This window comes from Xenopus tropicalis, chromosome 4 (genome assembly GCF_000004195.4).
Source record: "Xenopus tropicalis strain Nigerian chromosome 4, UCB_Xtro_10.0, whole genome shotgun sequence".
NCBI classification, from domain to species: domain Eukaryota; kingdom Metazoa; phylum Chordata; class Amphibia; order Anura; family Pipidae; genus Xenopus; species Xenopus tropicalis.
Genome location: NC_030680.2, coordinates 131,373,557 through 131,387,157, shown reverse-complemented (window position 1 = coordinate 131,387,157; position 13,601 = coordinate 131,373,557). Strand labels below are relative to the sequence as shown.

The following is a 13,601-nucleotide window of genomic DNA, read 5'->3' as shown; positions in this document are numbered from 1 at the left end:
TCAGAGCTGCCATGCACTGTGAGTCTGAATTACTAGTCATGAGATTTATATTCTATATATACAGTATAGTGTGAGTGGGCCCCTAAGCTCAGGTAAGTGACAGCACCACAGAGTATGTGCAGGGAATCAGCAGAAAAGAAGATGGGGGGCTACTGGGGCATCTTTGGGGGCACAGATCTTCCCTGCTAAAGGCCTGTGGTTGCCTTGGGCTGGTACAGAACCCTAAACATAATGTACAGCATTTCTACCCTACTGCTTTAGTTAAGCTTTAGTTCTTCTTTAATGGATTAGACTCCATTAAGGCAAGTGGTACCAACACTACTCCCGCCCATGCTGTGAAACTGGCCTAGGAATAACCAAAAATGTGTTCTTGTTGGCACACGGTATGGTAGAACATTCAATTCTGGTTTTGGTTACCTACTTACAACTTCTTACTCTCTGCCTACGCCCCCAACCCCTTCAGTAGGACATTCCTTGTTTGTCAAAGCTGCTTGGGATGAGCCTATTGCAAGGCACCCTGTGGGTCCCCAGTCCTACCTCTTTCTATAGGTTTATTTGGCCTAAGGCATGCCCTGATGGGATTGGCTGCTTGCAAGTTTCTTCTGCTAACTGTATTTGGGGTGCAGTAGCTAGCAATGACTTTACTTAGTAGTATTCAGGGGTACAGATACTCAAAGTTACTTCTAAAAGTTGTATTCCAGGGATAGGAGCTTCCAGTTATTCTGTAGGTTGTATTCTGGGGAAGGGAAGTTTGAAGCTTGGAATTTGCCCATTACTTTAGCTAATTGTATTGTGGGGCTCACTAGCTGGTACTCTGGGATGTCCACACATGCAGGAATTTATTTTATTTAATGAATTTACTTAAAGGAAAACTATAACCCAGAATGAATACTTAACCAACAAATAGTTTATATTAAGTGACCTATTAAAGAATCTCGCCAAACTGGAATATATATATCAGTAAATATTGCCCTTTTACATCCTTTCCCTTGAGCTGCCATTTAGTGATGGGCTGTGTGCTCCCTCAGAGATCAGCTGACAGGAAATAATGCAGCTCTGACTGTAACAGGAAGTAGTGTGGGAGCAAAAGGCAGAACTCTATCCATTCATTGGCTGATGGGGCCTAGCATGTATGTGTGCCTTGGCTTGTTTGTGTGCACTGTGAATCCTATGATCCCAGGAGGCGGCCCTTAATTCTTGAAATGGCAATTTTCTATTTATTATATACTATACTAATACTATTATATACTAAAAAAGTATATTTTTATGAAAATGGTGTATTTAGATAAAGCAGAGTTTTACATATGAGCTGTTTATGCAATATATTTTTATAGAGACCTACACTGTTTGGGGGTATAGTTTTCCTTTAAGGTTTTAATATGTATGTAGCTGAAAGCATCAAAAATGCACAGAGGGATGTTTCATTGATGTCTGGAGCTTTTGCAGCAATGCCATTTTCCAAGAATTTTACCAGAGTTTTTAGTTTTCACTGGATGCTCCCCCTAGTGGCGAACCAGAAAATCTCACCCATGAGGCGAAATCACCTCAGTTCAGAACCACCTTCGGGTAAGAGCTGCAGGCATTGCAACCGCATTTTATCATTTCTCTACTAATATATTGTATTGGAGATAACTATATTTTTAAATTGCAGCTCTTTACCCCTTGTAAATATGTATACACCCAGTTATAGCACAGTGCTACGGAATATGTGGTGCTTTATATATATATGTGCGTGTTAATAAAAATAATATGTAGATTTTTAATGTTTAACATTATCAGCCTTCAATACAAATATCCCTGCTTCTTTCTGTATATACAATGAATCCAGTTGTTAATGGAACACAAATAACTGGAGCCATCTGGACTGGATACTGGTACTAATGAGTTTTCTCACAGAGCGACTGGGTAATTAAGAAGGGATGAGAGAGCCAAGTGACTGGTGCCCAGTTCATATAAACGCTGGGAATTGTTTGGTACCTCATTAATAGGCACCACAATAAAACGGACACATTAAGAAGAATTTTAATGAAGGAAAATGTAAGCCTAACAAAATGACCATGTTAACAAATCTATGCAGTGTGATAATTACAGACATAATGAGAATTTCAGGGGACTTATTAATGAATAGTAATGATAAATGGATATTAAGGATGATGCTTTGTACATGTTCATGATGGACCCAGGAGAGGTTATTAATGGTGCCAGCGTGCTTTCATTTCAGGCCCGGACTGGCAATCTGTGGGTTAAGGCAAATACCAGAGGGGCTGCTGTAATTTATTGGGCTGGTGGGGGGCTGTTTGGGTCTCTGTGTACTGAAAATACCAATCCAGGCCTGTTCATAGCAGACATATACACTATGGACTGTACTGCAGCTCACTAAGCAGAAGAATATGGTATATTCAGGCCAAGGTTTAGGCGTTGAAAAGTGAGAGAAGTCATGACAGGCCAAAGGCTCAGACGGCAGCAGAAGCTGGAGAAGAAGCAATAGTTAGGGAGAAGGACAGGCAAGGTACTAACAAAAACAGGAGCATATCAAAAGAGAAAATTCTAAATAAAAAAGTACACAATCAAGAACTAATAGACCTAAAACTGCCTAAATGTAAATAAAAGCAGCATCTGCCTTATTAAAGCCAAACGATGATTAGGGCACCACAACTTGTATATGTATAAATACAACAAAATGTCTTTATCTCACATATCACTTGTGTCCAGTGTTTCAGTCTGCATTAGGACCTTTATCATTTATCATTAGGACCTTTACCTTAAAGTGTGCCCTGAGGGGCAGCTCCTACAATGAAGGTCAAAGAGCTTGTGCCTCTCTCTGAATACAACACTACTTGTGTTGGGCAGGGCAGAATCCAGAGTGGGCATTATGTGGGCAGCACAAGAGCATTTCCTGGCCCACTACCTTGTGTGCCATTCAGACATGCCAATAGCAGGCATTAAATACAGGGGTACATTTATAGTGAGAGAGAGAAAAAAATGACCTGGCACAAGGTGCAAAGCACATACTGTCTATAGGTCACAAACCAGACTTCTACTCTCTGAGTGGTGACATGTTCTTATATTAAACGCTACTAAATGCTGCACCCTGCTAAATTCCTATTGGCCGACTCACTGAGCAGCAGTAAGATGCAGGGGCAAAGGGACTCTATAGGTGGCAATAAATTGGCAGATAAAAGTTGCCAGCAGGCCATGTCGGCATCTTACTGTATGGGGGCCTCTGGCCGATATCTGGCCAAAAAGCAGATGTCAGTCTGGCTGGTTTAAAAATTCTGTCAGACAAGGAACGCATTGGCTTGTTGATATGATCCTTGCCCAGACGGCCTACTTGTACTGCATTGTGATGAGATCATTAGGCCCTTGGGCCAAACGATTGGATCAGCCTGATATCCCCTACCTCGGTAAAAGATCTGCCATTTGCAGCCTCTCCAAATAAGCAGATCTGTACATTTATAATCTTTACAGCTTTACTTGCTAGGGGATTGGCAGTCAGGGAAAGTGGGGGACAGGCGACAATCAGACATCCAACCAAAACACAAACTTATTGTTTCCCATGCATATAAATTGTTGGGACCTTTAATCCTACTGTTTTATTGTGTGACTCGCGTTGTGAATAATGGTACGACCTCTGTTTATTATGATATAATCTGGGCCCAATAGGTAAAACCCCAAAAGCCTTGTTTTATAGTAAAGTTGGCCAGCCTGCAGCCTTTAGCTGGCAAAGCAGCTTGAGCAATACTGTATATCCATTATTATTATTATCCCTGCGCCACTTCATTCTCATATAGTTCTGTATGCAGCAGCGGCTGCAGCGTATTCCTTGGCACAGAATATCAGTTCAATATTTCTAGGCCTATAAAAATTAGGCAGATGTACAAGCTATAATCTATTTCCAGACATGGGACATTAGTACATTAATTTATTCACGGTTATAAAAGTGTCTTTGTGCAGACGGAGCAGCCTTTGCTGTCTGACGTTATTTATCAAATAGAAAATATCATGAAGGCTCGCGGCGTGACAGTGTTTGTAAAAGAGACTCATGGAAGTCATTCTTTAAATACAAACTCCTAGCTCTCGCTGCTCTAGCACAGCACTGGATTCTATCTGTGATACTTATGTATGTATGGCAGATCTGTCTTGGGGTAAGGAAAGTCCTAACTCATAATAGCAGGTGTAGGTAGGAGGAGTACGCTCCAAGCACTCCAACTTTTTTGACTGTGCCGACAGTAACAGTGTAATAAAGATAACTTGAAAGCCCCATTAATTTCTCCCCCATGGCTGGGTTACTGGGCACCTGGAAAGGGCTTGGGAGGAACTTGGAAACAATAAGCTTGAACAATGATCTGTGGCCCTTGAAGAGAGACTATTATATTCATTTCCCCAGGCTGCCAGAGGATAGTGCAGCTAGGTATCCCTTGTTAAAGGCTCGTTTATCAAGAGGGTAATGTGCAAAAGACAGGTGCAAAGAACCATTTTTCTGAGGGTTCACACTGGGTATAATGAGCTTTATATATTATAACCGATGGTTAGCTGAGGAGTTGCCATTAGGGGGCATTTTTGGCATAAATATTACTAATTTCCACGACATTCTCCTGCAGGAAGGGTTTCCTCATGTTCCAGGTTCCCACTCAAGTGGCCCATTGGCTGTTGTGAGCTACATGACAACCCACAAGCTTGGCAGATGGAAGAGCAGTGAGTAGAACATGTTTTCCCTGTAACTTGCCTAATAAGAACGAGGTGCCAATGTAATGAACTGGCTGCCAGCTGAACTGGAAGGCTGAGAAGGACTACAAGCCCAAGTATGTAAACTCCTACCTTGATATCAACCATATTAAATATCTTTGAACTGGAAATCATTACCAGATCCTGTTCTTTTATTTTGAAATACCAGCTGTTATCACCTTCTTCAGCCCCAGGTGTTACCCCTAATATAATCCTGGAGGGGGCAGACATGCCAAAGGCTAAGTGACCAGTTTCAATCACATCAAAGAATTCTGGGAACACCAGGATAATATTACATAATATTGAACTACTGAGAATCCCCAGAATTCCTCACATTTTTAGATTTCAGCAGCACTTAATTCTATTTATTTGCTCATACCAATTCCATTAAGATGGGCTGCAGAAATCCTCCTCTTCATAGAGGGTGACGGAAGCAGCTCTGATTTATCTGCTGTATGTCGGGACTGCAAGACACAAGTCAGACTCAGAGAGGAGAACTTTCCACCTGGCACATCAAATCCACCCCCATCTAAATGAGAAGTAAACACTCATATGTCATCTACCGTACAGATATATGGTTTCTAGTTCTACCATGAACTGCACTGGCTTGCAGTAAGGAAGGGGGACACTCTAGGGAGCACTATATAAACTTTATATATGATTTTCCAATAGGATTTTATAGAGCTATAATCTGACAAAGCGAGACAGTAACCATGGTCTACAGAGGTTTATAGTCTTAGCTATTATTCTTAATCCTAATTCCTTCCTTTTGAGTTTAGTCATTTCCTAATTTTTTTCCTTGGGCACCAAACCTGGTTATGGGCAATGCCATGAAACGTACGCAGTGAGACTCAGAATAAATGACTTTATGGCTGCACCTCCTGCTTAGCTCTTAGATGCATTACAGAGACACGGGGAGGGGGAGAAAGGAAAAGGACCAATCTCAAGAGACAGATAAAATTAAAAAATAAACAGTACCCAGAGACAAAGGAGAACCCTGGGTATTAAATGGAAGGACATTTTTGGGGCAGTACTGGGCAATATATGTTAGTTTCTGATATGGTAGTAAGTTTTGAGGTCTGCCCCCGACAGCCCAGTTTTTCAAGAGGCTGTGGGGGTCAATACCTTCTGCCTGTTTCTCAACATTTTGAAGGCCAGGCAGAAACCTCTGAATTGCGTCTGGTGGACATAATAACCCACCCCCAATGTCATCACGTGGCCAGAAACATCATCATGTGCATGTGATGTTGCAAAACGATTGACGATGCATGGCGCCAACGTGATCTGGGTGTCTGGGTTTACAACCCGGCAAAGGTGGCAACCCTAGGTCTGCTTCCAGTGCTAAAGGATCACCTTTCTGGCACAGTAAAACTGTTGGAGACCTGCAAGGTTTTGAGTTCCAAGGAGGTCTAATACCTGCCCCCACAAAGTTACATATTATGGAACCAGGCCCAGACTGGCAATCTGTGGGTTCTGGCAAATGCCAGAGTGGCTGCTGTAAGATGCCATAGACAGTCACTATTTATTGGGCTGGTGGGGGCTGCTTGGGCCTCTGGGTACTTGAAATGCCAGGGCCTATTTTGAGCCTGGCTGGAACCATTGCACCTGTGGGATAAATGGGGAGTTTGTGCAACACAAACAGAAGCTTAGGAAGGTAAATCATTTTGATCATGTTTACCCTACTAGGAACAGACAGTGGGAATTCCTTGCAGATGTCAATTTTGGGTTTGAGAGAGGTGGGAAGGGACTGTGGCTGTTGGGTAGAAATTATTAGTAGAATACATTTGCAGCAGTTACAGTTTTGCCTACACTGCAGCCCTTCATTTCTGGTTAGAGTACAACCCCCTCAGACCTCAACGGATATAGCTTTAACAACCCTGATTTTTCATATTAATACAGTGCTCTCCTGCCACAAAAAATCACCTTGTTTTTATTATGTTAATGGAGGGAGCAGTAGATCAGATTAAATTTAATGGAGGAATAAGTACATACATCATCTGCATAATTCCCAGTTGGCTACAATGGAGACTGCAGTACATAACGTGTGAGATAAGTTTATCCGTTTGATGCTGACTGTGGCGCAGTATGAATAGTGGGTGGGACTGGTTATAGCTATAAACGCCGTGTATTTACCCTTTACATCTCTGACCTTTTCTTTCCATCTGATCTCATTGTTTTTCTGCACAATAAATGGCTTTTCCCATTCTCTCGCTCTGTTCTTAGGAGAGGGTTCCCACATGGTGTCATTGGCCCCTGAAGGGGACACAGAACAGTAGAAGTGGGGCCAAGCTTGACAGCTAATTAGGCTGATATAATTGTAGCAATGGTAAAGTTACCAACAGAGCTTAATATATCCATAATCCTAATAGGAGCTAAGGGGGGGCTGGAATATGTATCTGATCACAGGGGGACCCAGAGCAAAGAAGTAGCTGGGAATGGGATACCAATACTGGCAGGTGATGTTAGGGCCCCGCTCCTGGGGCCACAGGCGGAATGGCATGGAGCATTCTCATAGCAGCAGTGAGTGATGATTAAGGAATAAAAATAGAGTGGGAAGCGCTCAGGGTTTCATGGGAAATATTGGCTTCAGCTCAACGTTGGAGAGTTTCTCTGTGGCACGAGGTGGTCACGCAATCCCTGCCCTGTGTGTGATTCTCTCTAATCCCTGAATTTCTGTTCCTCCCAAAACATATGTATGAATCACACAGCTCTGGAATTCTGCACATTCTAATAATTACTCAGCTTTCTACGGATGCTCCGGGGGCTGATTTAAAGTGACAGCAGCCATTTGCACAGGAGTTTCCCACCATGTCTTGCACTGTCATGGGAAGGGCCCCTAGGCTCCTTTCTACCCCTCCCCATCCTAATATTATGGTTCTCTGCTTCCAACTCTGAGTGAAATGTGATATCGGTACAGATCTGCTCATCTGGGGGCCTCGCCAACCAAGTGGGTCTCAGAGTGTATGGCCAGATTAACCCAGGGGCAGAACCCAACTGAAAAGATTAGGGTTTGCTCGCTTCATACATTTCTTAGTATGTATGTTTGTATGTATGTATAACTTTATTTATAAAGTGCCACAAGGGTACATAGCGCTGTACAATCTTACAATATACACAATTACACACAGAGAGGACAAGTGATATAATAAATAAATACAATAAATAAGTATAAATACACAGGGAGTAAGTGCCATGTGGTATGAGACACAGTAGGAAGGAGGTCCCTGCCCCGTAGAGCTTACAATCTAAGTACCAAGTAAAGCATTTTGCTGGCTCCATAGTGGCTAATTCTCTATCAAGCTTTATACCACTAGGTAAAGTTTCAGGCAGGTCTGGATTTCAGGTTTATGGGTACCTAGGCCCCTGTGAATGCATACTTATCTAAATAAGTAATAAAATTATCTGCTCTCCACCCCACCAGGGTGCTCAAACTGCTTGGGAGATGTGCCCCCCCCCCTTGTCACTGGTGCCAGGAGATTTAAAAGCCGGTGCAGTCCCCTGGGCAGGTCGCTATCATTGCAGCAAGTGGGCAGCACCTCACCCCTAAAGCTTTGCCTCTCTAGGCCTGAGCCTTTGTGGCTTTCCCACAGATCCAGCCCTGCTTTCAGGTAGAAAAGGCCAGGATGGAGGCTGTAGGGTATGATAGAATCCTTGCTTGTGTTTCAGTTGTTGAAGTCCAACTCCTAGCTCTCAATGACAGCCACAGAGTGTAGTTCAACAACAGCTGAGAGTCAAAAAGTATGAACATCCTGCTTTTATTTATATTACCAACTTTTACCATTCATATAGTTTGGACAAATGGTCCTTACCACTTGCTAGCTAATGCGGCATAATTATGTATTAATATACAATTCAGCTAAACCTTTCCCAGAAGCCCTGCCTGTGCATATCTCTATAATTACTGTACCTGCTGTGCCTATACCGGCCTGGGACTTGAGTCTTCTGGCAACAGATTTGTTTTACTTCCCCTTGAGCAAACTTTGTGCCACTGGAAAGGGCGGGGCCTGGAATACAGGTCGGGTCTGGCCTTGGGTCGGGGAGCGGTACCTTGTTCAGCAATGTCTAACACTTCTGGCCATAGCTGAGTCTCTGCAGCCTGTACTGGATTATACAGAGCTGGATGTACCCCTAAAATCTTACCACGTTCAGCAGAGGGAAACAAATCCCTGGTTTTATTGCCTTTGAATTTACTGAATGGCAGAGATTAATAGATTAATTCTAAGTGCATTTTTACTGTATGCGTCCCTTATGTGTCCTGCAGCGCCATCTAGCGGCCGCCGAGTCGAACAGCCTAATTCATTCGCAATAAGTGTCTATTAATGTCGCGGAGACTTTAGGTGACAGTTGGCTGCTGCTTTTCCCTTCCCTGCTTTCCCCCAGCCAAGTGCCCGCTGCCCCCCTGCCCCCCTGCCAGGCTTGTGTTGGTCTGTACTGGAGGGAGGGCCCGGCGGTGCCATCTCACTGGGGTGAGAAATCTCTCCCCAAACTGGGAGCAGCACTGGGAGCCACACGCTTGTACTGGAGAGCAGGTAGCAGCGATCCTCAGGCGTCAGAACGGGCGGAGAGCAGAGTTAATGGGAGTTTAGAGGGGGAGAGGGAAGATCCAGGATATCACTGTTTGCCCAGGGAAATTGAGTTGTGACCTGCCTGCTGCGCCAGGGAAGGTAAATGGACAGTGAGCGCTGTGCTGGGATATAAATGAGACGCTACTGGGATATAAATGAGACGCTACTGGGATATAATTCAGACGCTACTGGGCTATAAATGAGACGCTATTGGGCTAAGGGACACGAAATCCTGTTGTTTTAGGAGGGGATCTGGCCCCGGGGGAGGGAGGGGCTGAAGTAAAAGACCACCTCTGCCTCCTCTTCTTCAAGGGAAGAGTTGATCAGATCAGGCAGAAGTGCTCAGCCGCACAGATAATTGCCCAGGGGTACAGACCGCAGAGGGGACTTTCTTCCTGGCGACACTGTTGCAAAAGGAACGGCATCTGGTCTCCAAGGAATGATACAATGTGACCAGACTCGAACCGTTTCCCCCAAGTGAAAGCTTCCTCAGCGCTGGCCATGGAGCCGCTTTGCGCCCAGCCTGACTGCCCGCTCCTTCTGCTCAACGGCTCCTGGGGAAACTTCAGCATGGAGAACAGGACCGGTCCGACAAACACCACCAGGGACCCTCTGAAACGGAATGAAGACGTTGCCAAGGTGGAAGTGGCAGTTTTAGCCCTTATCTTATTCTTGGCCCTGGCAGGCAATATCTGCGTCCTGATAGCGATCCACATTAACAGGCACAAGCACTCCCGCATGTACTTCTTCATGAAGCACCTCAGCATCGCAGACCTGGTGGTGGCCCTGTTTCAGGTGCTGCCTCAGCTCATCTGGGACATCACTTTCAGGTTCTATGCTCCTGACTTTGTCTGTAGGATAGTCAAGTACCTGCAGGTGGTGGGGATGTTTGCCTCCACTTACATGCTCCTGCTGATGTCCCTAGACAGGTGCCTGGCTATCTGTCAGCCCCTGAGGTCCCTCCACAGGAGATCAGACTGTGTCTATGTGGTTCTCACATGGATTTTAAGTTTTCTTCTGAGTGTCCCTCAGATCCACATCTTCTCCCTCAAGGAGGTAGGGAATAAAGTGTATGACTGCTCTGCCAGTTTCATTGAGCCTTGGGGACTCAAAACCTACATCACCTGGATAACCATAACTGTGTACATCTTGCCAGTGATGATCCTCAGCGTGTGCTATGGCCTCATCAGCTACAAGATCTGGCAGAACATACGGCTGAAGACCATGTGTGAGAGCAGTGTGAGGCTGAGTTCCAACAAGAGGGCCACCTTGTCCAGAGTCAGCAGCGTCAGGCTCATCTCTAAAGCCAAAATCAGGACAGTCAAGATGACCTTCATCATTGTGTTGGCTTATATCGTGTGCTGGACTCCCTTTTTCTTTGTCCAGATGTGGTCAGTGTGGGACCCAGATGCTCCAAAGGAAGGTAAGGTGCAACCAACTCATTTGGGCTTTCTTGGTTGCTGGGTATCTGTCTCATTTACCTTTATAAATAGTTCTTCTTACTACTGTTGTATTTGAACCACAACTCTCATTGCTGTAGTTCCGGGGGTTGGTGGCAGTAGTGCAGTTGCAGTTGGCTAGTCACAGTCAGGTCTCACTGGTACAGTATAGTTTATTAGACTGGAATCAGATGCAGATTACGTGCCGTGCACCGTTGCACCCAGAGCTGCGGAGGATTTGCCAGTGCGTTCGGGGGCATTACAGAGAGCAATCTGTTTATGAGCCTGGAGAAGGACAGACAGTAAGTTGCCTCTGGGGAAGGATCTGTCAGTTTTTGTGCTGTTTCAGGAGACTGAGTAAAGCAAAGTAAAATAGTGATTGCTGGATAACTGGGAATGCCACATTATTCTACACCGCCGAGTCCCAATGCATTTCTTAAATTTCGGTGGGGGCAATTTATGATCACAGTACTGCAGGTACAGGGGGTGCAATGATACAGGGAAGGGGTGACTATAATGTTATTAGCAGTGGCGTAACTAGATGGTACTGGGCCCCCATAATATACACAGGTTGACCTGTTTTACCAATATATATGTTATTGATCATTAATTAGGGCCTCATGGGGCCCCCTATACCTTCTGCCCCCCCCTACAGCCGCAGGGTCTGCTTCCTCTGTATTTACACCCCTGGTTGTTGTCTGTCTCACTCATACCCTGTACTGATTACAAAAAAGCTTCTGATACTCACCTTCCTCTGGATCCAGTAGGAGTTTCTGATACTCACCTTCCTCTGGATCCAGTAGGAGTTTCTGATACTCACCTTCCTCTGGATCCAGTAGGAGTTTCTGATACTCACCTTCCTCTGGATCCAGTAGGAGTTTCTGATACTCACCTTCCTCTGGATCCAGTAGGAGTTTCTGATACTCACCTTCCTCTGGATCCAGTAGGAGTTTCTGATACTCACCTTCCTCTGGATCCAGTAGGAGCTTCATATACTCACCTTCTTCTGGATCCAGTAGGAGCTTCATATACTCATATTCTTCTGGATCCAGTAGGAGTTTCTGATACTCACCTTCCTCTTGATCCAGTAGGAACTTCATATACTCACCTTCCTCTGGATCCAGTAGGAACTTCATATACTCACCTTCCTCTGGATCCAGTAGGAACTTCATATACTCACCTTCCTCTGGATCCAGTAGGGGCTTCAGATACTCACCTTCCTCTGGATCCAGTAGGAACTTCATATACTCACCTTCCTCTGGATCCAGTAGGGGCTTCAGATACTCACCTTCCTCTGGATCCAGTAGGAGCTTCATATACTCACCTTCCTCTGGATCCAGTAGGAGCTTCATATACTCACCTTCCTCTGGATCCAGTAGGGGCTTCAGATACTCACCTTCCTCTGGATCCAGTAGGGGCTTCAGATACTCACCTTCCTCTGGATCCAGTAGGAGTTTCATATACTCACCTTCCTCTGGATCCAGTAGGAGCTTCATATACTCACCTTCCTCTGGATCCAGTAGGGGCTTCAGATACTCACCTTCCTCTGGATCCAGTAGGAGTTTCAGATACTCACCTTTCTCTGGATTCAGTAGGAGTTTCATATACTCACCTTCCTGTGGATCTAGTAGGGGCTTTAGATACTCACCTTCCTCTGGATCCAGTAGGAGTTTCAGATACTCGCCTTCCTCTGGATCCAGTAGGAGCTTCAGATACTCACCTTCCTCTGGATCCAGTAGGAGCTTCATATACTCACCTTCCTCTGGATCCAGTAGGAGCTTCATATACTCACCTTCCTCTGGATCCAGAAGGAGTTTCAGATAATCACCATCCTCTGGATCCAGTAGGAGCTTCAGACACTCACCCTTCTCTGGATCCAGTAGGGGATTCAGATACTCACCTTCCTCTGGATCCAGTAGGGGCTTCAGATACTCACCTTCCTCTGGATTCAGTAGGAGCTTCAGACACTCACCTTCCTCTGGATCCAGAAGGAGTTTCAGATACTCACCTTCCTCTGGATCCAGAAGGAGTTTCAGATACTCACCCTTCTCTGGATCCAGTAGGAGCTTCAGATACTCACCCTTCTCTGAATTCAGTAGGAGCTTCAGATACTCACCCTTCTCTGAATTCAGTAGGAACTAATAAGAATAATTTATGGAAATAGTTAAACTGGGCAGCTAAATGTCTTTTGATATGGACATGGTTATGAGAAAAATGTGCAGTGTGTCCCTACAGGCTAATGATTAACAGCTAGTTTCTCATGACTAAGGCTCTCATGCTAATAATTTCACTCAATTTTGGGAAATTTGGCACCAGCTAATCACAATGCTAAGATTCCTCTTCAAATTTTCAACAAACTAATATAAACAGAAGAATGCTTTTATGAAATATTCCAGCTGTGCAGAGTGGGGCTGAGCAACCCATAGACCTACAAGTGTCCTTTAGCTCATAGCCCCCAGCACCCAAGGCAGCCGGGGCTGCAGTTCAGCAAAACCCAAGATAAACAGAAAATAAATCAATATCTCGCTATAACAAATGAAATATGTATAGAAACCTAAATAAAAATGAAGTGAAAATGTAGGAACACTTTTCTGTGCAGTCTATTTGGGTTCTCTCAGTGACAGTGAGCGGAATGCTGTGGGCGACCATAGGTTGGTGACTATGGAGCGCAATAGACACAAATGCAGTGTTACGGACACAATGATTGTGCGTTAGGGACCTTAGGAAAAGATGTGCTTACAATAGGACAGGCTGTAATAAAAACATTCTGGATAGAAGTCCCCTATCTTCTGTGCTGATCTGTGGATTTCGTTTTTCAAGGTAGAAAATTTCCAGATATTTTGGAAACAAACCTTCTCTTCCCTCAGTGAGA

General features: G+C 44.6%; 1 protein-coding gene across 1 annotated transcript in view; it reads left to right on the top strand.

The window, feature by feature from the left end:
• The first annotated feature begins 9,036 nt into the window (after positions 1-9,036).
• oxtr (oxytocin receptor) overlaps positions 9,037-13,601 on the top strand; it is a 45,116-nt gene continuing 40,551 nt past the window's right edge. Inside the window, exon 1 of the mRNA XM_002936251.4 lies at positions 9,037-10,713. Within this exon, the coding sequence (XP_002936297.1) occupies positions 9,792-10,713 (922 nt within the window). The 5' untranslated portion in view covers positions 9,037-9,791. The remainder of the gene's footprint in view (positions 10,714-13,601) is intronic.